General features: G+C 54.0%; 1 protein-coding gene across 1 annotated transcript in view; it reads right to left on the reverse strand.

Annotated features, from left to right (window-relative positions):
* The window catches only part of LOC106039287 (uncharacterized), an 88,795-nt gene that overhangs the window by 52,873 nt on the left and 10,467 nt on the right, over positions 1–25,455 (reverse strand). Inside the window, exons 10-50 of the mRNA XM_067002528.1 lie at positions 24,060–24,655; positions 23,280–23,844; positions 22,482–22,681; positions 22,006–22,386; positions 20,691–20,977; positions 19,703–19,974; positions 18,427–18,576; positions 17,564–17,820; positions 17,376–17,460; positions 17,186–17,254; positions 16,831–17,072; positions 16,453–16,736; positions 16,066–16,409; positions 15,225–15,820; positions 14,445–15,009; positions 14,085–14,284; positions 13,603–13,983; positions 12,955–13,241; positions 12,158–12,429; positions 11,799–11,882; positions 11,235–11,327; positions 10,589–10,830; positions 10,211–10,494; positions 9,824–10,101; positions 8,983–9,578; positions 8,203–8,767; positions 7,843–8,042; positions 7,361–7,741; positions 6,736–7,022; positions 5,939–6,210; positions 4,944–5,093; positions 4,079–4,335; positions 3,891–3,975; positions 3,701–3,769; positions 3,346–3,587; positions 2,968–3,251; positions 2,581–2,858; positions 1,740–2,335; positions 960–1,524; positions 600–799; positions 118–498 (exon numbers count right to left, since the gene is read on the reverse strand). Coding sequence (XP_066858629.1) covers positions 118–498; positions 600–799; positions 960–1,524; positions 1,740–2,335; positions 2,581–2,858; positions 2,968–3,251; positions 3,346–3,587; positions 3,701–3,769; positions 3,891–3,975; positions 4,079–4,335; positions 4,944–5,093; positions 5,939–6,210; positions 6,736–7,022; positions 7,361–7,741; positions 7,843–8,042; positions 8,203–8,767; positions 8,983–9,578; positions 9,824–10,101; positions 10,211–10,494; positions 10,589–10,830; positions 11,235–11,327; positions 11,799–11,882; positions 12,158–12,429; positions 12,955–13,241; positions 13,603–13,983; positions 14,085–14,284; positions 14,445–15,009; positions 15,225–15,820; positions 16,066–16,409; positions 16,453–16,736; positions 16,831–17,072; positions 17,186–17,254; positions 17,376–17,460; positions 17,564–17,820; positions 18,427–18,576; positions 19,703–19,974; positions 20,691–20,977; positions 22,006–22,386; positions 22,482–22,681; positions 23,280–23,844; positions 24,060–24,655 — 12,422 coding nt within the window. The remainder of the gene's footprint in view (positions 1–117; positions 499–599; positions 800–959; positions 1,525–1,739; positions 2,336–2,580; positions 2,859–2,967; positions 3,252–3,345; positions 3,588–3,700; positions 3,770–3,890; positions 3,976–4,078; positions 4,336–4,943; positions 5,094–5,938; positions 6,211–6,735; positions 7,023–7,360; positions 7,742–7,842; positions 8,043–8,202; positions 8,768–8,982; positions 9,579–9,823; positions 10,102–10,210; positions 10,495–10,588; positions 10,831–11,234; positions 11,328–11,798; positions 11,883–12,157; positions 12,430–12,954; positions 13,242–13,602; positions 13,984–14,084; positions 14,285–14,444; positions 15,010–15,224; positions 15,821–16,065; positions 16,410–16,452; positions 16,737–16,830; positions 17,073–17,185; positions 17,255–17,375; positions 17,461–17,563; positions 17,821–18,426; positions 18,577–19,702; positions 19,975–20,690; positions 20,978–22,005; positions 22,387–22,481; positions 22,682–23,279; positions 23,845–24,059; positions 24,656–25,455) is intronic.

Consider the following 25,455-nt stretch of genomic DNA (forward strand, 5'->3'; position numbering starts at 1 on the left):
GCTCTCGTGTGAGCACGCCAGCAGGTTCAGGCAACATCAAGCTCTTCTGGGGGAACCGTGCTACTAATGGTACTTTGGATATCTGTGTTCCCAGGCCTAAAAGTGAGGGGCGCTTACGTAGACTTCCTTGTTCTTGCGCAGTGCAATGTGGAGGCCTTCCACGGACAGTGCCACCGAGTTCAGAGCCGTCCAGCTCTTGCTGCCCCGATGTTCGTTGCGCGTGGTGACGCTGAAGCCGAGGGAGGAGTTGTCACAGGCCGTCACCACTGTGTAGTTGCAGGAGCCCTGGAAGTGGTGAAGCTTCCCATCGAAGGTGCTGTAATGCGGGTCGCCGTAGATGTGGCAGAGAGCTGTGCTGGCCGGGTAACAGCCCCGCTGGCCGTCCTGGATCTTGCAGACCTCCTCCTCACCACAGGACAACACAGAGCAAACCATCTGGCCGTTGGCTTCACATCGGCACTGTCTCGTGCAGTTCTCGTTCACAAAGTGCTCTCCTTCCTGCAGGCAGAGAAACCCGGAGCCCCATCACGTCAGGCAGGGAAGTAGAGGCAAAGCAGTGCCTCGGGAGGGGAGCGAGCCACAACAGGGTTTTCACTCACGCTGTAGTAGTTGCCCTCAAAGAGGCAGCCACAGTTGGCCTCGGGCACGCAGGTGTCTCCGCTGAGGAGGAAGCCAGAGGTGCACGCGCAGCCCTCCATGCAGGGCTTGGAGCAGTTCTGCGGGGCTTGTCGGTCAACGCAGGTGGCAGGACAGCCAGTCATGCAAGGGTCATAGTAGCTGTTGGCAGGGCACCGCAGGGCTGCAACGGGAAGGGGACAGTTAGGACCTGCAAAGCCCGCCAGTAAGGGGCTACCTTCTGGGAAGGGGAAGAACAACGAATCGTTGATCGGTGCTTTGCCAGAGGAACTGGGCACAGGGAGAGGCCCGCTTTCCTCTGCAAATCCAAGGCAGGTACTCACGGCAGAAGGTGGCATTCCTCCAGGGGAGAAGAGTCACGCCGGCTGCCTGGCACGCGTCAGCATAGGCCTCCAGGGCACCACACAGGACCTCCTGGCTGCCACTCAGGGCACAAAGGTCATAGGAGCAGGTCTCAAAGTAGCTCTGGGGGTTGATCACGGCATGGCAGCTCTCAAAAGAGCCTGGTCCTGCAGTCAGTATGCCACAGAACTGCCCCGATTGGTAGAGCTTCTCCTCTTCTGCACTGCAGGGTTCCGGGGGGACGGGCACACCGCAAGACGGGTCACCGTCCGGCACCTTCCAGCTCTCCCCCAGCGCATTGGAGTCTGCGGCTTGCTGCCCGTCGGGCATCATGTAATCGTCCTCTCGCCGGCTGTTGAAGTTCCCGCACATGCCGCAGGTCAGGTTGGAGTAGGTGGTGGGCACCCTCACCTCCACCGAGTGGTCGGCGTCGTAGGACACTCTGAGGTTGAAGTCCGTCTCCAGGACGATGTAGCGGCCGCTTGTGCTCACTCTGATGGCACCTCCTGCTGCACTCACCGGCAAGGTCCGGCGCACATCGTTCACCTAGGGCAGACGCACCGTAATGGACCGTGGTCTCTCTGGGGCACTCAGCCCCACGGGACCACGAGCCCCACTCGCACAGACACCCCTGCAGCTTGCCCGGCCATATGTGTGCTGCACTCTGGGGACCCCTCTTCCCTAGTACATGCAAGAACCTACCAAGAAAAGCCAGCCCTGCCTTGCAGACCCACCGTGCTTGTGCCAGCCCAGCTCCTTACCAGCACTTGGCTCCTCTCCTGCTTGACTATTGCAATGCGCTCTCCGTACACCTCGACCAGGACTTCGCGCACGTAGGACACGTGGGGGTTGCCACGATGCTCGTTCTTTGCCTCAACATTGAAGTAGGGCACGGAGCTGTTGGAGCACACTTTGGCCAGCGTGTAGGTGCAGTTCCCCATGAAGTCGTGCGTCACCTTGTCAAAGGTAACGTAGTGAGGGTCACCGTGGACGTGGCAGATGCCGTAGGAGTGTTCGAGGCACTCGGGTTTCCCATTCTGCACACCACAGTACTGGCCCGCAGGGCATGAGGCGCTGGAGCACTGGACTTTGCCTCCCCGTGCGGGACACGTGCACTTTGTGGAGCAGGTGTTGTCCGTCCAGAACTCCGAGCCCACCGGGTAGTGCTGCCCATTGTGCCAGCACCCGCACTGCTGGCTGGGCACACATCGGTCGTTGTAGAGCAGGTGCCCGCTGTCGCACACACAACCCTCCACGCACGGCAGGCTGCAGGTGACGGGAGCCATAGGGTCAACACAGGTCGCAGGGCAGGCTGCAGCACAGGGCTCGTAGTGACTGTTGGCTGGACAGGTGATGGCTGCCAAGGCAAAAGGAGTAGCAGTGAAACCATCGGTAACCCTACACTCAGAATGCCCTCAAAGTAGCCAGGCTCCACCACATGTTTTGGCAACTGTCATCATCACCCCGCTCCCACCAGCTGCTCCCACGTGATGCCTTCTGCAGGGAAAGGACTACTAGGGGGGTCTGACAGACAAAGGGTGCTCCCTGCCACGGTGGCTAGCCGGCCCAGGGAAACGGGGTGCTTCCCTGCTTCTGACTTACGGCAGAATGTTGCGTTCCTCCACGCAGGGAGCTTGACACCAAGCGCCTGGCAGGCATCCGCATAGGCCTGCAAGCTGTTGCACAGGGCCTCGCCATCCAGCCCCAGCTCACACAGGTCGTAAAGGCAGGTGTCGAAGTAACCGCTGGGACTCAGCACAGCGTGGCACACCTGAAACGGGCTGCTGCTGTCAGTGAGGAGTCCGCAGAAGCGGCTGCTGGCAATGACTTGCTTGTCGGCCTCACTACAGGCTGGCGGGGCGGGCTGTCCGGCTGAGCAGCTGTGGAAAGGCAGGGAGAAGGGCCCCGGGGTTATCTGTGGGCTTCTCCTGGTGCCTCCCCCTCCCCTTGCCCGACGCGTCCCCAGGCCTACGCGGGGGCCACACGCACCTGCTGTCGTTGGACACCTGCCAGCTGTTACCCAGGCTGGTGGAGTCTGGCTCCAGCACCCCGTCCGGGTTCAGGAAATCGTCTGCTGCCATCCCGTTGTAGTTCCCACACATGCCACAAACCTTCTGCCCAAAGGTGCTCGGAAGCGTCACCTCCACCAGATGGTTCCCATCAAACTTCACTCTCAAGCCAAAGTCTGTCGCGACCACAGTGTAGAACCCGCTGGACGAGACCTGCACGCCTGCCGATGGGGTGCAGGGCAGCACCTCTGCCACTCCGTTGACCTGCAAGGACAGAAACCAAGAGAGAGTTGGAGCAACCCGTTTGCAACGTTCTCTGTCCTGACACAGCCCCGACGTTGCTCCACCCTGCGCTTACCGTCACCACGCCGCCCTTCCCCAGCCTTATGCGCTGGCCATACACATCGACGTCCACGTACTGGACGTAGGACACGCGAGTGTTGCCTCCCCTGTGCTCATTGGCCGCTTCCACGTTGAAGTAGGGCAGCGAGCTGTTGCTCTCACACAGCTTGGACAGGGTGTAGGTGCAGGTGCCCATGAAGTGGTGTATTTGGTTGTCAAACGTGTGGTAGTGAGGGTCTCCTTCCACCACACAGGTCCCTGGCAGAGGAAGGACCAGAGGAAACGTTCAGTGATGCACCTCCTGCCACCTCCTCTCCACAGCCCACCCTGCCCAGAGCGCTGCAGCCCCATGACTCGTCTGCTCCACTCACCTGAGCCTGGCGAGGGTGTTGGTGTCCCAGGCGCTGATGTGCTGGGGACAGGCGTTGTAGTCAAATCGCCTACGAGAGACACAATGGCACATGCAAATCAATCCCCTTGACCAGATCCTCTTCACGGCAGAAACTACATTGACTGCCCCGACAAGCAAGCTGCCCTTTCCCAAGCCGGGTGATGAGGTACCTGGGCAGTATCCTTTTTCAATGGACAGGTCATCCAGTGCCACGTCGCTGCGGAAATCTTCCCCCCATTGTCCCTCGAGGACAATCTAAGGGAAGGGATGGTTTCCAGCATTAGCTCCAGCCACAAACATTGTGTGCCATTTCAAAGCACACTCTGTCTCAGATGGCAGTTAGAGCCTCTGCCCTTACCTGCATGTTTCCTGTGCTGTGCACCGTGACCTCTCCCAAGTGCCATCTGTCCCCGTGGTTCCCAGTTCTTTCCCAAACCAGCACTTGGTCTTTGTCCTTCGTCACGGACACCCGCAGGGCCATTTCTTCAGCCACCCCGTACATGTGGTACCAGAAGCGGAAGCAGTGCGGTCCCGTTGAATTGCACACCGGACTGACCAGCTGAGACACCAAGTACGGGTAATAGTCGCTCCCATGCAGGTAGATGTAGTAGCCGTCTGAAACAAAGTGCCAGCCACACTGTCGCACACCATCAAATCTAGACAAAGCACCCAGGGACAACCCAGGCACAGTCGTGGGAGCACCTCCTGCTGCAGTTCAAGGCAGGCAAAAGGAGGGAAGAGCAAAGAGAGCTCCTTCACTAGCCACAACCGCCCAGCCCCAAGTCTACCTACAAACCGTGCTCCCAGAGGACATGCCAGCTCTATGGTTTGAGCAGGGCAATGGCATCACCTCCGAAGCACCGCCATCACCCTAGCATGGCTCTGCAGCTTTGGGGCCCACTCATCGTTGGCTTCTGGAGAAGCCAGTGTCTCCTAGAAGAGACCCGTTCCTGTTCCCCCAAGACAGTCTGCCATCAAGCTTTGCATTACTTTTCCCCTTGCACGACAGAACCTTGCCTGTCCTGGCAGTACCACAGACTGATTCCACGCCTGAAAAGCTTCCTAAAGGAAGGCTCTGGCCCTGGGGGAGACTGCTACAAACGGCTCTGGATCAAACCCAGGATACATTCGGCCTGTATTTGCTGTTGGAAAACGTTTGTTGCCATCTTCCTAAGGACACCCCTCGGCCTGAATGACCGCCACAAGCTGGCTGCTGCTCCTACCTCCTGTCGTGTGGTCGAAGGAAGGGCCGGTATCTGGCGATGGTGTTGGCCCCTTGTGTCTTATCCAGTCGATGCTGCTGGACTCCTCCTGGACCCACTCACAGAAGTCGACGTCAAATGTGCAGGAGAAATTGCAGGCTGTTGGGGGAGCTGGATACGGTGCAGAAAGGAAAGCAGAGTTTCTAAAGTAAGGGTGGGGCCACCTTTTCCCAGTGTCCTGCAGGGCACACCTACACCCCTGGCGTGCTCATGGCCAGGTGAGGATGGCCACCCAAGTGCAAGTAGGCAGCATCCTGGTGTAGTAGAGAGCAACCCGAGGACAGACAGGCTGAGGAGCAAGGCTGCTCCCAAGACATTGTCCCCATCCCGGGCATTCCCCGGTGTTCATTGGTGAAGGCTTCTTCCTCTCTCCCTTCTCTGGGTTCCCCCTTCTTCTCTCCACCTCTACAGGTGGTACCTTGCTATGCCTCCCAGAAGGTCAGGGGCTCTGTCTTGGGCTGGATACTGTCAATGATTTCCTACAACTTCAGGGCCATTCTGACTCATCTGTGAAGCAGCACTTCAAGTAAGAGAGGGACAGTCATCAGTAAGGTCTTAGTCATCTTTGATGGGCAGTGGGATGCCATCTCCCAACATCCCTCAAGCAACGTCTGCCTTCCTAATGCCAAAACGCTGATGACACTACACCCTGGACAGGCCACTTCCGTACTAAGGACGAGCAATGCTGTCAAGAACACAAGAACATTCTGGGTAGGACACCTCTGGAAGAGAAGACAAGCCTTCCCGGACTGCAAGTCGGGAAAGTATTGTGCACACCCAGCAGATTTCCTGTGGCAATGAGAGGGTCCAGGATCTTAAACCTTAGCCGCAGGACTTAAGGACAAGGAATGTAAAAGAAAAGAACACCCATTATCTCTGACTTTTCGTTCCCACAGAATCTGTGCGGGAGATCGTCACAGCTCAGTCATGAAAACACACCCAAATGGGACACTCACCACAGACAGTGCCATCACTCCAGTCTCCCAGAGCAACACCTGCCTCAGCACAGGCTGCAGCATAGGCACCCAGGGCATTGCAGAGCTGCTCCGTGCTGCCACCCGTGGCACAATGGTCATAGACACAGCTCTCAAAGTACGTCTCGGGTGGCAGAACTGCGTGGCATGGCTGGAACGGGCCACTGGGTTGCGTGAGGATTGCACACTCCTTGTTAGCTGCCTCCTCCGCAGAGGGGGAGCAGGGCGGAGATGGTTCAGGGGTTGTCTCACACCTGCAAAGCAGACAGACATCAGAGACACAGAAGCAGATGGCTGAGGAACCTGTGACCACACCAGCTTGGCAATAGCACCATGCTCATGCCCTGGCCCACCCTCTCCAAGGTCAGGAGCAGCGAGATGCGGTGTGTGGAGTGGGACACAGGGCCCGGCATGGAGGTCACCGAGGGCCCCAGGGCACAGCGCCTACGGGGAGACAGCACCACGCACCCTGACCGTGTGGTGTGGCCCGGGCACTGCCACTAGCAAGCCAGCCTTGAGGACAAAGGGGAACAGCCACATGTCTGGAATCCAGCTGCAGACAGCACATCCCACGGGTGGATGCAGCACAGAGGTGAGACACAAGGGCCATGGGCCTGCTGCTGTGGAGCCTCCATGCGCTCCCTCGCGCTTTCCCGCAACTGCCTCCTGCCCCCCGCCCCTTGCCTGCCGCTACCAACCCTCCCTCCTCGGGCCGCTCACAGCTCCCCTCTCTCATGCTCCCCTTTGCTCGTTATCTACGCGACACAACAAGGACTCACGGCCACTCGTCATCCGGCACCCTCCAGCTGTCTCCAAAGTCATTGATGTGAGGCACGACGACGCCATCGGGTCGTGTGAAGTCGTCCTCTTGTCTCCCGGTGTATGTTCCACACAGCCCACACAGCTTGCCCCAGTGCTTCTCGGACACCCTCACAAGGAGCTCATGGTCCCCGTTGAACTGCACCTGCAGGCCCAGCTTGGTAGAGACTTGCACGTAGGAGCCACTCAGGGAAACGTTCACACCTGGGGCTGGAGAAGCAGGCAGGGAGGCCAGAGCACCGTTGATCTGAACAGGGAGGAGAGCGGGAGAGACAAGCATAAAGACGGGCCCTCCGCTGGTGGTGCCAGGGCCCACCGAGTCACAAGCGCTGATGGCATGAGAAACCGCGCCCAGCCCTACGAGAACAGCAGCTACCCCACGGACAGCACACAGAAAGCTCGGGACAGCAGGCAGAAACTCTGTTGCTGCGCCAGCAGTCCTATCTGCCCCACTCAGAGACTCGCTGTGCTCTCGTGTGAGCACGCCAGCAGGTTCAGGCAACATCAAGCTCTTCTGGGGGAACCGTGCTACTAATGGTACTTTGGATATCTGTGTTCCCAGGCCTAAAAGTGAGGGGCGCTTACGTAGACTTCCTTGTTCTTGCGCAGTGCAATGTGGAGGCCTTCCACGGACAGTGCCACCGAGTTCAGAGCCGTCCAGCTCTTGCTGCCCCGATGTTCGTTGCGCGTGGTGACGCTGAAGCCGAGGGAGGAGTTGTCACAGGCCGTCACCACTGTGTAGTTGCAGGAGCCCTGGAAGTGGTGAAGCTTCCCATCGAAGGTGCTGTAATGCGGGTCGCCGTAGATGTGGCAGAGAGCTGTGCTGGCCGGGTAACAGCCCCGCTGGCCGTCCTGGATCTTGCAGACCTCCTCCTCACCACAGGACAACACAGAGCAAACCATCTGGCCGTTGGCTTCACATCGGCACTGTCTCGTGCAGTTCTCGTTCACAAAGTGCTCTCCTTCCTGCAGGCAGAGAAACCCGGAGCCCCATCACGTCAGGCAGGGAAGTAGAGGCAAAGCAGTGCCTCGGGAGGGGAGCGAGCCACAACAGGGTTTTCACTCACGCTGTAGTAGTTGCCCTCAAAGAGGCAGCCACAGTTGGCCTCGGGCACGCAGGTGTCTCCGCTGAGGAGGAAGCCAGAGGTGCACGCGCAGCCCTCCATGCAGGGCTTGGAGCAGTTCTGCGGGGCTTGTCGGTCAACGCAGGTGGCAGGACAGCCAGTCATGCAAGGGTCATAGTAGCTGTTGGCAGGGCACCGCAGGGCTGCAACGGGAAGGGGACAGTTAGGACCTGCAAAGCCCGCCAGTAAGGGGCTACCTTCTGGGAAGGGGAAGAACAACGAATCGTTGATCGGTGCTTTGCCAGAGGAACTGGGCACAGGGAGAGGCCCGCTTTCCTCTGCAAATCCAAGGCAAGTACTCACGGCAGAAGGTGGCATTCCTCCAGGGGAGAAGAGTCACGCCGGCTGCCTGGCACGCATCAGCATAGGCCTCCAGGGCACCACACAGGACCTCCTGGCTGCCACTCAGGGCACAAAGGTCATAGGAGCAGGTCTCAAAGTAGCTCTGGGGGTTGATCACGGCATGGCAGCTCTCAAAAGAGCCTGGTCTGGCAGTCAGTATGCCACAGAACTGCTCCGATTGGTAGAGCTTCTCCTCTTCTGCACTGCAGGGTTCCGGGGGGACGGGCACACCGCAAGACGGGTCACCGTCCGGCACCTTCCAGCTCTCCCCCAGCGCATTGGAGTCTGCGGCTTGCTGCCCGTCGGGCATCATGTAATCGTCCTCTCGCCGGCTGTTGAAGTTCCCGCACATGCCGCAGGTCAGGTTGGAGTAGGTGGTGGGCACCCTCACCTCCACCGAGTGGTCGGCGTCGTAGGACACTCTGAGGTTGAAGTCCGTCTCCAGGACGATGTAGCGGCCGCTTGTGCTCACTCTGATGGCACCTCCTGCTGCACTCACCGGCAAGGTCCGGCGCACATCGTTCACCTAGGGCAGACGCACCGCAATGGACCGTGGTCTCTCTGGGGCACTCAGCCCCACGGGACCACGAGCCCCACTCGCACAGACACCCCTGCAGCTTGCCCGGCCATATGTGTGCTGCACTCTGGGGACCCCTCTTCCCTAGTACATGCAAGAACCTACCAAGAAAAGCCAGCCCTGCCTTGCAGACCCACCGTGCTTGTGCCAGCCCAGCTCCTTACCAGCACTTGGCTCCTCTCCTGCTTGACTATTGCAATGCGCTCTCCGTACACCTCGACCAGGACTTCGCGCACGTAGGACACGTGGGGGTTGCCACGATGCTCGTTCTTTGCCTCAACATTGAAGTAGGGCACGGAGCTGTTGGAGCACACTTTGGCCAGCGTGTAGGTGCAGTTCCCCATGAAGTCGTGCGTCACCTTGTCAAAGGTAACGTAGTGAGGGTCACCGTGGACGTGGCAGATGCCGTAGGAGTGTTCGAGGCACTCGGGTTTCCCATTCTGCACACCACAGTACTGGCCCGCAGGGCATGAGGCGCTGGAGCACTGGACTTTGCCTCCCCGTGCGGGACACGTGCACTTTGTGGAGCAGGTGTTGTCCGTCCAGAACTCCGAGCCCACCGGGTAGTGCTGCCCATTGTGCCAGCACCCGCACTGCTGGCTGGGCACACATCGAGCGTTGTAGAGCAGGTACCCGCTGTCGCACACACAACCCTCCACGCACGGCAGGCTGCACTTATAGGGTGCTAATGGGTCAACACAGGTCGCAGGGCAGGCTGCAGCACAGGGCTCGTAGTGACTGTTGGCTGGACAGGTGATGGCTGCCAAGGCAAAAGGAGTAGCAGTGAAACCATCGGTAACCCTACACTCAGAATGCCCTCAAAGTAGCCAGGCTCCACCACATGTTTTGGCAACTGTCATCATCACCCCGCTCCCACCAGCTGCTCCCACGTGATGCCTTCTGCAGGGAAAGGACTACTAGGGGGGTCTGACAGACAAAGGGTGCTCCCTGCCACGGTGGCTAGCCGGCCCAGGGAAACGGGGTGCTTCCCTGCTTCTGACTTACGGCAGAATGTTGCGTTCCTCCACGCAGGGAGCTTGACACCAAGCGCCTGGCAGGCATCCGCATAGGCCTGCAAGCTGTTGCACAGGGCCTCGCCATCCAGCCCCAGCTCACACAGGTCGTAAAGGCAGGTGTCGAAGTAACCGCTGGGACTCAGCACAGCGTGGCACACCTGAAACGGGCTGCTGCTGTCAGTGAGGAGTCCGCAGAAGCGGCTGCTGGCAATGACTTGCTTGTCGGCCTCACTACAGGCTGGCGGGGCGGGCTGTCCGGCTGAGCAGCTGTGGAAAGGCAGGGAGAAGGGCCCCGGGGTTATCTGCGGGCTTCTCCTGGTGCCTCCCCCTCCCCTTGCCCGACGCGTCCCCAGGCCTACGCGGGGGCCACACGCACCTGCTGTCGTTGGACACCTGCCAGCTGTTACCCAGGCTGGTGGAGTCTGGCTCCAGCACCCCGTCCGGGTTCAGGAAATCGTCTGCTGCCATCCCGTTGTAGTTCCCACACATGCCACAAACCTTCTGCCCAAAGGTGCTCGGAAGCGTCACCTCCACCAGATGGTTCCCATCAAACTTCACTCTCAAGCCAAAGTCTGTCGCGACCACAGTGTAGAACCCGCTGGACGAGACCTGCACGCCTGCCGATGGGGTGCAGGGCAGCACCTCTGCTACTCCGTTGACCTGCAAGGACAGAAACCAAGAGAGAGTTGGAGCAACCCGTTTGCAACGTTCTCTGTCCTGACACAGCCCCGACGTTGCTCCCCCCTGCGCTTACCGTCACCACGCCGCCCTTCCCCAGCCTTATGCGCTGGCCATACACATCGACGTCCACGTACTGGACGTAGGACACGCGAGTGTTGCCTCCCCTGTGCTCATTGGCCGCTTCCACGTTGAAGTAGGGCAGCGAGCTGTTGCTCTCACACAGCTTGGACAGGGTGTAGGTGCAGGTGCCCATGAAGTGGTGTATTTGGTTGTCAAACGTGTGGTAGTGAGGGTCTCCTTCCACCACACAGGTCCCTGACAGAGGAAGGACCAGAGGAAACGTTCAGTGATGCACCTCCTGCCACCTCCTCTCCACAGCCCACCCTGCCCAGAACGCTGCAGCCCCTTAACTCGTCTATGCTGTTCTCCGGGAGACAGAGCTAGTGGAAATCTGTGTCAACACTGGACTTTTTGTTACAGTGCCACTCCATATCACTTATACCCCTCAATGCTTCAGGCACTGGTGCCCAGAGCAGTGATCCCACCGTAACAGCTTAGAAAGGGTCCAAGTAGTCAATGTCTGTTACCACAGCAATTGAGTGGCACAAAGAAAGTAACAGCCCCTCCAACGCAAATGCTCCGTTTGTCCTCTAACAGTAGTGAAGACAACTGAAGCAGCTAATAACAACTGCAAAAAAGGGGGTGGAAGGCTCCGATACCTGAGCTTGGCCCAGGTGTGGTTGGTGGCAGTGTGTGTGTAGGCTGTGTTGTGCTGTCTGGCAACGGAGTCGAGGCTGTTGGAGGCAGCGGGCCTACGGATAGGCAGAAGAGGTCTGTGTCAACATGGGAATTTTGTTCCAGGCAGCTGGTCCACCCTGCCCAAACACCCCAACGCCATGACAAGAGAAGCCCAGGGAAGAAAGCACACAGGGATCACTCCTCAAAAAGAGGCACACTACTCCCAGGCTGTGCCACCAGCGTAGCTGGGTGATAAAAGGAGAAGCATAGCCCCTTCCCTACAGCCCCTCTGTCCTTCAAACGGGGGCTTTAAAGGAAAGGACCTGAACAGTTGCCACGAGCAGAAGGTGGGCATGGGACAGGACAGAACCTGAGCACCATGTGGGTCTTGCTGGTGATGGCTACCGTGTTTGCCCAGTGTCCCACACGGCACACCTACATCCCTGGTATGCTCATGGCCAGGTGAGGAGGCCAACCAAGTGAAGGTACTTCAGCCCAGCGCTTACCACAGCCAGTAAAAAAACATGGACAAGAATTAAACATACCTGTGCTTGTCCCAGGTGATGTTGTGTGGGGAGGCTGCATTGTGGTACCTGGCAAGGGGGTCGAGGTTGGAGGAACTGTTGGACCTACAATGAGAAAGAGGTATAGAAGCTGTGTTTCATAATGGTGATTTCTTCCATGCAGTTATTCCACCCTTCCCAGACAACGAAATACCATGGCAAAAGGAGTGAAGGTCAAGAATGCCACAGTATCCCTGTCACAAGGAGTCTCGCTAAACAAAGTTAGATGCATCCCAGCATGACCAGTATACTGTCCCAACAACATCTGGTGATACACAGAGCAACCCGTGCCGCCCTATTCCTTGAACCCGCACCCCAAACGAGATCAACGGGACACTCACCACAGACAGTGCCATCACTCCAGTCTCCCAGAGCAACACCTGCCTCAGCACAGGCTGCAGCATAGGCACCCAGGGCATTGCAGAGCTGCTCCGTGCTGCCACCTGTGGCACAATGGTCATAGACACAGCTCTCAAAGTACGTCTCGGGTGGCAGAACTGCGTGGCATGGCTGGAACGGGCCACTGGGTTGCGTGAGGATTGCACACTCCTTGTTAGCTGCCTCCTCCGCAGAGGGGGAGCAGGGCGGAGATGGTTCAGGGGTTGTCTCACACCTGCAAAGCAGACAGACATCAGAGACACAGAAGCAGATGGCTGAGGAACCTGTGACCACACCAGCTTGGCAATAGCACCATGCTCATGCCCTGGCCCACCCTCTCCAAGGTCAGGAGCAGCGAGATGCGGTGTGTGGAGTGGGACACAGGGCCCGGCATGGAGGTCACCGAGGGCCCCAGGGCACAGCGCCTACGGGGAGACAGCACCACGCACCCTGACCGTGTGGTGTGGCCCGGGCACTGCCACTAGCAAGCCAGCCTTGAGGACAAAGGGGAACAGCCACATGTCTGGAATCCAGCTGCAGACAGCACATCCCACGGGTGGATGCAGCACAGAGGTGAGACACAAGGGCCACGGGCCTGCTGCTGTGGAGCCTCCATGCGCTCCCTCGCGCTTTCCCGCAACTGCCTCCTGCCCCCCGCCCCTTGCCTGCCGCTACCAACCCTCCCTCCTCGGGCCGCTCACAGCTCCCCTCTCTCATGCTCCCCTTTGTTCGTCATCTACACGACACAACAAGGACTCACGGCCACTCGTCATCCGGCACCCTCCAGCTGTCTCCAAAGTCATTGATGTGAGGCACGACGACGCCATCGGGTCGTGTGAAGTCGTCCTCTTGTCTCCCGGTGTATGTTCCACACAGCCCACACAGCTTGCCCCAGTGCTTCTCGGACACCCTCACAAGGAGCTCATGGTCCCCGTTGAACTGCACCTGCAGGCCCAGCTTGGTAGAGACTTGCACGTAGGAGCCACTCAGGGAAACGTTCACACCTGGGGCTGGAGAAGCAGGCAGGGAGGCCAGAGCACCGTTGATCTGAACAGGGAGGAGAGCGGGAGAGACAAGCATAAAGACGGGCCCTCCGCTGGCAGCTCACTCCTCTTCACTGCGATGGTGCCAGGGCCCATCGAGTCATAAGCGCTGATGGCATGAGAAACCGCGCCCAGCCCTACGAGAACAGCAGCTACCCCACGGACAGCACACAGAAAGCTCGGGACAGCAGGCAGAAACTCTGTTGCTGCGCCAGCAGAACTATCTGCCCCACTCAGAGACTCGCTGTGCTCTCGTGTGAGCACGCCAGCAGGTTCAGGCAACATCAAGCTCTTCTGGGGGAACCGTGCTACTAATGGTACTTTGGATATCTGTGTTCCCAGGCCTAAAAGTGAGGGGCGCTTACGTAGACTTCCTTGTTCTTGCGCAGTGCAATGTGGAGGCCTTCCACGGACAGTGCCACCGAGTTCAGAGCCGTCCAGCTCTTGCTGCCCCGATGTTCGTTGCGCGTGCTGACGCTGAAGCCGAGGGAGGAGTTGTCACAGGCCGTCACCACTGTGTAGTTGCAGGAGCCCTGGAAGTGGTGAAGCTTCCCATCGAAGGTGCTGTAATGCGGGTCGCCGTAGATGTGGCAGAGAGCTGTGCTGGCCGGGTAACAGCCCCGCTGGCCGTCCTGGATCTTGCAGACCTCCTCCTCACCACAGGACAACACAGAGCAAACCATCTGGCCGTTGGCTTCACATCGGCACTGTCTCGTGCAGTTCTTGTTCACAAAGTGCTCTCCTTCCTGCAGGCAGAGAAACCCGGAGCCCCATCACGTCAGGCAGGGAAGTAGAGGCAAAGCAGTGCCTCGGGAGGGGAGCGAGCCACAACAGGGTTTTCACTCACGCTGTAGTAGTTGCCCTCAAAGAGGCAGCCACAGTTGGCCTCGGGCACGCAGGTGTCTCCGCTGAGGAGGAAGCCAGAGGTGCACGCGCAGCCCTCCATGCAGGGCTTGGAGCAGTTCTGCGGGGCTTGTCGGTCAACGCAGGTGGCAGGACAGCCAGTCATGCAAGGGTCATAGTAGCTGTTGGCAGGGCACCGCAGGGCTGCAACGGGAAGGGGACAGTTAGGACCTGCAAAGCCCGCCAGTAAGGGGCTACCTTCTGGGAAGGGGAAGAACAACGAATCGTTGATCGGTGCTTTGCCAGAGGAACTGGGCACAGGGAGAGGCCCGCTTTCCTCTGCAAATCTAAGGCAGGTACTCACGGCAGAAGGTGGCATTCCTCCAGGGGAGAAGAGTCACGCCGGCTGCCTGGCACGCATCAGCATAGGCCTCCAGGGCACCACACAGGACCTCCTGGCTGCCACTCAGGGCACAAAGGTCATAGGAGCAGGTCTCAAAGTAGCTCTGGGGGTTGATCACGGCATGGCAGCTCTCAAAAGAGCCTGGTCTGGCAGTCAGTATGCCACAGAACTGCTCCGATTGGTAGAGCTTCTCCTCTTCTGCACTGCAGGGTTCCGGGGGGACGGGCACACCGCAAGACGGGTCACCGTCCGGCACCTTCCAGCTCTCCCCCAGCGCATTGGAGTCTGCGGCTTGCTGCCCGTCGGGCATCATGTAATCGTCCTCTCGCCGGCTGTTGAAGTTCCCGCACATGCCGCAGGTCAGGTTGGAGTAGGTGGTGGGCACCCTCACCTCCACCGAGTGGTCGGCGTCGTAGGACACTCTGAGGTTGAAGTCCGTCTCCAGGACGATGTAGCGGCCGCTTGTGCTCACTCTGATGGCACCTCCTGCTGCACTCACCGGCAAGGTCCGGCGCACATCGTTCACCTAGGGCAGACGCACCGCAATGGACCGTGGTCTCTCTGGGGCACTCAGCCCCACGGGACCACGAGCCCCACTCGCACAGACACCCCTGCAGCTTGCCCGGCCATATGTGTGCTGCACTCTGGGGACCCCTCTTCCCTAGTACATGCAAGAACCTACCAAGAAAAGCCAGCCCTGCCTTGCAGACCCACCGTGCTTGTGCCAGCCCAGCTCCTTACCAGCACTTGGCTCCTCTCCTGCTTGACTATTGCAATGCGCTCTCCGTACACCTCGACCAGGACTTCGCGCACGTAGGACACGTGGGGGTTGCCACGATGCTCGTTCTTTGCCTCAACATTGAAGTAGGGCACGGAGCTGTTGGAGCACACTTTGGCCAGCGTGTAGGTGCAGTTCCCCATGAAGTCGTGCGTCACCTTGTCAAAGGTAACGTAGTGAGGGTCACCGTGGACGTGGCAGATGCCGTAGGAGTGTTCGAGGCACTCGGGTTTCCCATTCTGCACACCACAGTACTGGCCCGCAGGGCATGAGGCGCTGGAGCACTGGACTTTGCCTCCCCGTGCGGGACACGTGCACTTTGTGGAGCAGGTGTTGTCCGTCCAGAACTCCGAGCCCACCGGGTAGTGCTGCCCATTGTGCCAGCACCCGCACTGCTGGCTGGGCACACATCGGTCGTTGTAGAGCAGGTGCCCGCTGTCGCACACACAACCCTCCACGCACGGCAGGCTGCAGGTGACGGGAGCCATAGGGTCAACACAGGTCGCAGGGCAGGCTGCAGCACAGGGCTCGTAGTGACTGTTGGCTGGACAGGTGATGGCTGCCAAGGCAAAAGGAGTAGCAGTGAAACCATCGGTAACCCTACACTCAGAATGCCCTCAAAGTAGCCAGGCTCCACCACATGTTTTAGCAACTGTCATCATCACCCCGCTCCCACCAGCTGCTCCCACGTGATGCCTTCTGCAGGGAAAGGACCACGAGGGGGATCTGACAGACAAAGGGTGCTCCCTGCCACGGTGGCTAGCCGGCCCAGGGAAACGGGGTGCTTCCCTGCTTCTGACTTACGGCAGAATGTTGCGTTCCTCCACGCAGGGAGCTTGACACCAAGCGCCTGGCAGGCATCCGCATAGGCCTGCAAGCTGTTGCACAGGGCCTCGCCATCCAGCCCCAGCTCACACAGGTCGTAAAGGCAGGTGTCGAAGTAACCGCTGGGACTCAGCACAGCGTGGCACACCTGAAACGGGCTGCTGCTGTCAGTGAGGAGTCCGCAGAAGCGGCTGCTGGCAATGACTTGCTTGTCGGCCTCACTACAGGCTGGCGGGGCGGGCTGTCCGGCTGAGCAGCTGTGGAAAGGCAGGGAGAAGGGCCCCGGGGTTATCTGTGGGCTTCTCCTGGTGCCTCCCCCTCCCCTTGCCCGACGCGTCCCCAGGCCTACGCGGGGGCCACACGCACCTGCTGTTGTTGGACACCTGCCAGCTGTTACCCAGGCTGGTGGAGTCTGGCTCCAGCACCCCGTCCGGGTTCAGGAAATCGTCTGCTGCCATCCCGTTGTAGTTCCCACACATGCCACAAACCTTCTGCCCAAAGGTGCTCGGAAGCGTCACCTCCACCAGATGGTTCCCATCAAACTTCACTCTCAAGCCAAAGTCTGTCGCGACCACAGTGTAGAACCCGCTGGACGAGACCTGCACGCCTGCCGATGGGGTGCAGGGCAGCACCTCTGCCACTCCGTTGACCTGCAAGGACAGAAACCAAGAGAGAGTTGGAGCAACCCGTTTGCAACGTTCTCTGTCCTGACACAGCCCCGACGTTGCTCCACCCTGCGCTTACCGTCACCACGCCGCCCTTCCCCAGCCTTATGCGCTGGCCATACACATCGACGTCCACGTACTGGACGTAGGACACGCGAGTGTTGCCTCCCCTGTGCTCATTGGCCGCTTCCACGTTGAAGTAGGGCAGCGAGCTGTTGCTCTCACACAGCTTGGACAGGGTGTAGGTGCAGGTGCCCATGAAGTGGTGTATTTGGTTGTCAAACGTGTGGTAGTGAGGGTCTCCTTCCACCACACAGGTCCCTGGCAGAGGAAGGACCAGAGGAAACGTTCAGTGATGCACCTCCTGCCACCTCCTCTCCACAGCCCACCCTGCCCAGAGCGCTGCAGCCCCATGACTCGTCTGCTCCACTCACCTGAGCCTGGTGAGGGTGTTGGTGTCCCAGGCGCTGATGTGCTGGGGACAGGCGTTGTAGTCAAATCGCCTACGAGAGACACAATGGCACATGCAAATCAATCCCCTTGACCAGATCCTCTTCACGGCAGAAACTACATTGACTGCCCCGACAAGCAAGCTGCCCTTTCCCAAGCCGGGTGATGAGGTACCTGGGCAGTATCCCTTTTCAATGGACAGATCATCCAGTGCTACGTCACTGCGGAAATCTTCACCTATCATGCCTTCGAGGATGATCTAAGGGAAGGGATGGTTTCCAGCATTAGCTGCAGCCACAGACTTTGTGTGCCATTTCAAAGCACACTCTGTCTCAGATGGCAGTTAGAACCTCTGCCCTTACCTGCATGTTTCCTTTGCTGTGCACCGTGACCTCTACTAAATGCCATCTGTCCCCTTTGTTTCCAGCTTCTTTCCATTCCAGCGTTGATGTTTCATTGTGAGCTACGTACACCCGCAGGGCCATTGCTTCAGCCACCCCGTACATGTGATACCAGAAGCGGAAGCAGTGCGGTCCTTCCGAACCACACACTGGACTGACCAAGCGAGCTATGTCAGTTGGCTTGTGCTCACTTCCTTGCAGGTATATGTAATAGCCATCTGGAAATAGCAGAGTGGTAAGTTCTCATATTGCTGAATCAGGGCAACACAAAATACCTCAGTTACATTTTGAATGCAGCTGCATTTTTGTGGGAGACATGAAGACAGCAGTCTGCACATAGTGTTCGTGGTACTTGAAGTGGAACGCTGTTCTCTCCAGAATAGAAGTCTAGACATCACTGGCCAGTGAGTGTATGGGTGTTAGGATATGGACCTTTAGTCAGTCTATAATACTACAGCTTTCCTTCACCCAGCACCACCATTAAATTTCCTGTCCCCAGATGGATTTCCAGCAGATTACACTGTTCTCCTCCCTAGGGAAAGGCTAGCATCCTAAATTATGGGTCAGGAACTGAAGTGATCCAGTCTCAGCCTGGGTATGTCTTTGCTGAAGCCTATCTGCAGGTAACTATGCAAACATGTTACACACTCATCCACATGCTGCACTGGTCATTTATCCCAAGACAAATTCCTGACTGCTGCAGAAGGCTCTGGATAAAGCCCTGGAAACATGTTGCCTGGATTTCCTATTAAAAGAGGCTTTTTGCAGTCTTCTCAGAGACTGCTCTATCTGAAGCACAGCCAGATACTGGTTGCTGTTCCTACCTCCTGTTGTGTGGTCATAGGAAGGGCCGGTGTCTGGTGAGGGTGTTGGCCCCTTGTTCCTTTTCCAGTCAAAGTTGTCATTGATCGCCTGTTCCCATCCACAGAAGTCAACATCAAATGTGCAGGATATATTGCAGGCTGTTGGTGCAGCTGTAGATGTTGCAGATAGAAAAAAACAGTTTCCACGATGAGGCCTGGAATCTTTTCACTGTTCTGATAATGTCCTTCTAGATCTCATGTACTCATATCCATTAAAGACTGGTAGATGTTATAACAGAGTGAGTAGAAGCAATCCGTACAGAAACACTGGTTATTAAATGTCAAAATGTATCTGAGAACATCTGTTCTTTACAAGTCCATTACTTAATTATTATCATAATGCACTAATATCCTCTATTTTTAGGCTGTGTTTTAATCCTTGGTCACTGCAAATTGCTCAAAGCTCTCCTATTTGGCACAATGGTATTCAGCTGGCTCTCAAAGTGCAGCTTGGGTAGAAATCTAGACATCATTATGAGAATGACCTAACATTTCTTTTACAGTTTCTAAATTGTGATAAGAAATATTATCTCAGATTTGAAAGAGGTTATGGAATGTCTTTTCATGTCATAGACTCAGGCTGTCATTTCTTCTGTTTCTGGTGATCACCTCTGGTAGTTGTAGAAGCAGTTTCATGTCTCTAGCCTTACTTCTATGTTAACTAGTCTACCTAGATAATAAGGCCCTAACAGTGTAATGACTCAGAGGCTAAATGGAGCTCAAGTCAAGTTGCAGGATTTTCCCTTATTAATTTTAAGCTCTGGTTTATACACTTCTAAAGTTATTTGACATGCTTGATTAAAACCTGGAACTGTAGACTAGTGGTGTAAATGTTGTATTAACACTTCTCAAAAACAAAAAAAAATATTTTATTAAAGCCAGAATGGTGATTTTTTTGGAAAAAATAACAAGTTGGTTTGAAAGAAAACAGTAAGTGCTTAATTTTCCCTGGCTCATCACTTAACTGCCAGCATATGTTGGCTTTCATGACCCAATTCTGAAAAATTCTCTGAAGTCAAAAATGTTCAAACATTGTGGCTTAAAGTGAACACTGAAAGACCATTAAATGCATAGGTTAGAAGCTTGATTTTGTAAGACACTGAGCAATCAAAAGTTTTCTATGTCTTCCTGAATCACCTTCTCTGAAATTCTTCTCAGTTTTTTAGTCATTTGAGTTTATATTTGTAACATGAGGATTTAATTGCATTGCTATTGGCTAAATGGCCTTGTGACTTACCACAGATGGTACCTTTCCTCCATTCTCCCAGATTTACACCTCCAAGCTCACAGGCAGCAGCATATGCCTCTAAAATTTTGCAAAATTGTTCAGAATTCCCCTCTGTGGCACACAGGTCATAGACACAGCTCTCAAAGTACAGCTGTGGTGGAATGTACCAATGACAGACTGCAAAAGGCCCACTATTTTTCAAAATAATTTTACAGACTTCTTCATATTCTTTCTCTTTTTCTGTGTCACAGGTGGGTGGTACAACTGCAACTGGATTACATCTGCATCAAAAATAAACAGCATCATGGTTATATAATACATATTTATATTTTGCTCTACACTGTAAGGTACACCTCAACAACAATAGAACTCTATGCCAAATTCTGTGGATTTGCTATGTATTCTCATCTTTAGTTTGTCAAACCCAAAGGTGAGAAATATTACAATTTGACTCACAATTCCCCATTAAGAGTACAATAGTGAATTGTTAAGGTATGACTACCCATCCATAGACTGAAGGCAAAAGAAACCAGCTAACCAGATATCTAACAAAAGGAAGATAATTTCAATTCACTATTGTGGATAGTAAGATAGCTAATTTGTGTATGAAAGCATTAATAGACAGTGCTTATCTTAATCAATGTAGAATTATGTTAGGAGGTGAATCTGAGGCATATATTTAACTTTCTTGTAGTTGGATGATATAAAGGAGATATTTTAGCATAGAGAAACAAGAAGAAATCAAGTTAACATGCAAAAAAGGAGCCCAATTTCAAATAAAATGTACAAAGTTCATATTGAAAACCACTGAAGAGTAGTTTTAAAAATAAAGTGCTTTCTACTGAGATGTGGAATTTTTCAAAGGTGACAATTCTAGCCAACAAGTAATATCAAAAAAAGGTTTCTATGAAATGTATATTATGTGTGTTTATCTCTTAAGTAGAAGCTCTGTGTTCCAGGTATTTTGCTGTTTCCTTTAATATTATTGGATACTTACATCCAGTTGTCATCCTTCACTAGCCAGCTGTCACCAAATTTATTTGGATCCTGTTCTAGGACTTTGTCTGGTTTAAGAAAATCATCCAGCTGGTTGTCATTGAATGTCCCACACAGACCACACAGCTGTCCTTTGAGACTTTCATCAACCTGAATAAAAAGCTCCTGGTCGCCATCAAACTTCACCTGGATCCCTAGAGAGGTATCAATGACTACATAATGTCCTTTTACAGCTACTCTTGTTCCATGCTTCAGATCCACAGGAAGAGAAACCTGAAATCCATCCACCTAAAGAAAACAAAGCCCACACAAACAGGTTAGTCAATAAAGCTCCCAGTAACAAAGGAGCGGTCTACACTGCTAATACTGTAGCTTTCTTCACCAAGTCAGCCTTATTCTAAGGAGCAAGATAGACAAAAAAGTTTGAAGTTGGTCAGGGACTAATCAGCTAGATACTTATCTCATATATTGAATATTCTTTTATGAATGAAGGCTGAGAGAGATAGGTTTATTCAACCTGAAGAAGAAAAGGCTCCAGGGAGGCCTCATTGCAGCTTTTCAATACTTAAAGTGGGCGTATAAAAAGATAGAGAGTAACTTTTTGCTCGGGAAGTTAATGATAGGACAAAAGAGAACGGTTTCAAACTGAAAGAGGGAGATTTATATTAGCTGTTAGGAGGAAATTCGTTACTCAGAGAGTGGTGAGGCACTGGAACAGGTTGCCCAGAGAGGTTGTGGATGCTCCGTCTCTGGAGGTGCTCAAGACCAGGCTGGGCAAGGCCCTGGGGAATTTAATCTAGTGGGTGGCATCCCTACCCATAGCAGGGGGTTTGGGACTGGATGATCTTTGAGGTCCCTTCCAACCCAAGCTGTTCTATGATTCAATGAATATGGGTTTATAGCACAAGTTGAGCACTGTATTATCACAGCTACACACATAGCAATACTTGGACTAGCTAACTTAAAGCTATCTCTGGTATGTATGGGTCTGAGAGTGTATAGCAAAAATATTACTTCTGATTTAAAGACCAGAACAGTAAAATCCAGACTGAGATTTAGTTCAGCAAAAGCTCTCTATTTAAGGATGAAGTTACAGATGGAGCTGTTTTTCCTAAAACCTCATGCAGACATGATTCGACTGGACATAATGCATAATGGCGCTATGCTGATTTCTGACTTTTTGAAAAAAATACTTATGTGCCTTCTGGCATATGTAGTCTTGAAGGTGAATGAAGTAGAGAAACCTGATTCAGTTCTTCTGGTTGGAAAATGCTGTGCACAGATATGATAGATTGTGCTTAAAGTAGAACACTTACATAGGTCTCTTTATTTCTCCTCACAACAATATGAAGATTTTTCAGTGTGACAGCAACTGAGTCCAAGGCTGTCCAGTTCGGGTTTCCTCTATGTTTATTTCTGGTTGTCACTGAAAACTGTTCAGAAGAATTTGTGCATGCCTCAACAACTGTATAATTGCAGTCTCCTTGGAAATGGTACAGTCTCCCATCAAAGGTTACATAATGTGGATCCCCAAAAATGTGGCAGGTGCTGGGGTTCAATGGATAACATCCTAGGAGTCCATTCTGCACCTTGCAAACTTCGCTTGCTTTGCATGTGTTGGAATTACAATTTATAGTCCCACTTCCAGTACATACACATTGGCCTGCACAGTCTGTTTGCCAAAAAGCTTCTCCTTTCTGTTAGAAATGACAAAATAATAATAAAATTTTAAAAAGTTAAGAGTTAACGATGAACTGTGAAAAAAGCCCCATAACTATGTGCTAAGACAAACCTCATAATATTTGTCATTGAGAAGACAGCCACAGTTGTTCATGGACACACACTGTCCCCCGCTGATGACAAAGTCATTGTTGCATTCACATCCCTCTACACAAGGTTTGCTGCAGTTCTTTGATGCAAGAGGGTCAGTGCAGGTTGCAGGACAAGCACTGGTGCATGGATTATAATGGCTATTAGGAGGACAGGCAACAGCTGAAAAACAGTAAAAGGCTCTTCATTGATGATCACAGCTCACATACATCCACAATGCAAAATGGGATTATTTTGAACTAGTGACAATAATTTATCAGAAACTTCATGGGAGACTAAATTTTCTTTCCTATTTTGAAATCAGAAAGCAAAAACGAAAAACACTCTACCAGAAAAAGGCTTGAATGTTAACATATATCCTTGATGTTTAGCAACCTAAAATCCAAATGAAAACTAATGCTATGTTAGGTCTACTACTTAGCTGGTATGTGAATTATGGAAGTCATTAAATGTACACTGGAAAGGAACAAACCTGTTAAAGGCAAAACAACCTATAAATCTCAGATGTGATTCCACGTTATCAGTGACCTGCTGCTAGTTATTTGACATAGATTCCGGGGATAATGAACAGAGTTCTCCTCACATTTCTGGCAGTAAAAATTAATGAGATGTATTTTGTAGAACATTATCTGCTCATATTTTGTGGGGGAATATGTGAAGAATTTAAGATCTCTAAACTGTATGTCAGTTAGTGCCTGAAAGCAGCCTCCTGAGACAGCAAGGGAACTATTCAAAGATTCAGCTCTGTACAGAAACTCACGGCAGAAGGTGGCATTCCTCCAGGGGAGAAGAGTCACGCCGGCTGCCTGGCACGCGTCAGCATAGGCCTCCAGGGCACCACACAGGACCTCCTGGCTGCCACTCAGGGCACAAAGGTCATAGGAGCAGGTCTCAAAGTAGCTCTGGGGGTTGATCACGGCATGGCAGCTCTCAAAAGAGCCTGGTCTGGCAGTCAGTATGCCACAGAACTGCTCCGATTGGTAGAGCTTCTCCTCTTCTGCACTGCAGGGTTCCGGGGGGACGGGCACACCGCAAGACGGGTCACCGTCCGGCACCTTCCAGCTCTCCCCCAGCGCATTGGAGTCTGCGGCTTGCTGCCCGTCGGGCATCATGTAATCGTCCTCTCGCCGGCTGTTGAAGTTCCCGCACATGCCGCAGGTCAGGTTGGAGTAGGTGGTGGGCACCCTCACCTCCACCGAGTGGTCGGCGTCGTAGGACACTCTGAGGTTGAAGTCCGTCTCCAGGACGATGTAGCGGCCGCTTGTGCTCACTCTGATGGCACCTCCTGCTGCACTCACCGGCAAGGTCCGGCGCACATCGTTCACCTAGGGCAGACGCACCGCAATGGACCGTGGTCTCTCTGGGGCACTCAGCCCCACGGGACCACGAGCCCCACTCGCACAGACACCCCTGCAGCTTGCCCGGCCATATGTGTGCTGCACTCTGGGGACCCCTCTTCCCTAGTACATGCAAGAACCTACCAAGAAAAGCCAGCCCTGCCTTGCAGACCCACCGTGCTTGTGCCAGCCCAGCTCCTTACCAGCACTTGGCTCCTCTCCTGCTTGACTATTGCAATGCGCTCTCCGTACACCTCGACCAGGACTTCGCGCACGTAGGACACGTGGGGGTTGCCACGATGCTCGTTCTTTGCCTCAACATTGAAGTAGGGCACGGAGCTGTTGGAGCACACTTTGGCCAGCGTGTAGGTGCAGTTCCCCATGAAGTCGTGCGTCACCTTGTCAAAGGTAACGTAGTGAGGGTCACCGTGGACGTGGCAGATGCCGTAGGAGTGTTCGAGGCACTCGGGTTTCCCATTCTGCACACCACAGTACTGGCCCGCAGGGCATGAGGCGCTGGAGCACTGGACTTTGCCTCCCCGTGCGGGACACGTGCACTTTGTGGAGCAGGTGTTGTCCGTCCAGAACTCCGAGCCCACCGGGTAGTGCTGCCCATTGTGCCAGCACCCGCACTGCTGGCTGGGCACACATCGGTCGTTGTAGAGCAGGTGCCCGCTGTCGCACACACAACCCTCCACGCACGGCAGGCTGCACTTATAGGGTGCTAATGGGTCAACACAGGTCGCAGGGCAGGCTGCAGCACAGGGCTCGTAGTGACTGTTGGCTGGACAGGCTAGTGCTGTGTTATGAAAAATAGTAATACACAGGTTTATCTTTTAATTATTGAAATATTGGGGTTGTTTAATTACATATTCTATTTTGTTCTGAAATTTTGAGGACATCCTGGATTTGTCTGGCAATCTAATGCATGCCTTTCCTGTTTAAACATCCTTTAATTTAGTTTGAGCTTTGAGCTTTTTAATGTCTCCCTCACGGTGAGAATTTCTTAGGAGACCTCTTACTCTTGTAGGTGTTTTCTTTGGTTACTTGCACTGGGCTGAGGATGTCACTGTCATTTTATTTGTCCTTGATATGTGCCATATAGGTCTGGTATTGAATTCTAGTCTTGTAGCTTCTTGATTTATATTTTTTTAATTTCCTCAATATGTTTAATGTTTGTTAAATAATCAGGATGTACAAGTGCCCTATTCTATTTTTAGACCTTGTTAGACATAGGGCATGTAAAAAAAAAAAAAGCTAATTAGAGGTTTTAAAGACTGAGATTTTCAAGTGATAAGGTGTTGGAATTAACATTTCTTGAACAATCTTTTTCCAGCTTTTGCATACTTACTCGTTGTGGTTCAGTTTTTAATGACATAACCTTGCTCTGTTTTAGCCTGTTTTCCTAAGCAGACAGAGATGACAGAATTACATTATACACCTCTCTGTCCATTGTCCCATTAATTAAATCTGACCCAGCTGATTTTCTACAGAATGGCGGAAGATAGCTCAGTGTCTCTGCAAGTAGAGTGCGTGAAACTCTCATATGTCAACTAAGCATTTGCAAAACAAGTTGTTGTTTTGTTTTGTTTTTTCTCA

Source organism: Anser cygnoides, chromosome 9 (genome assembly GCF_040182565.1).
Source record: "Anser cygnoides isolate HZ-2024a breed goose chromosome 9, Taihu_goose_T2T_genome, whole genome shotgun sequence".
NCBI lineage: Eukaryota > Metazoa > Chordata > Aves > Anseriformes > Anatidae > Anser > Anser cygnoides.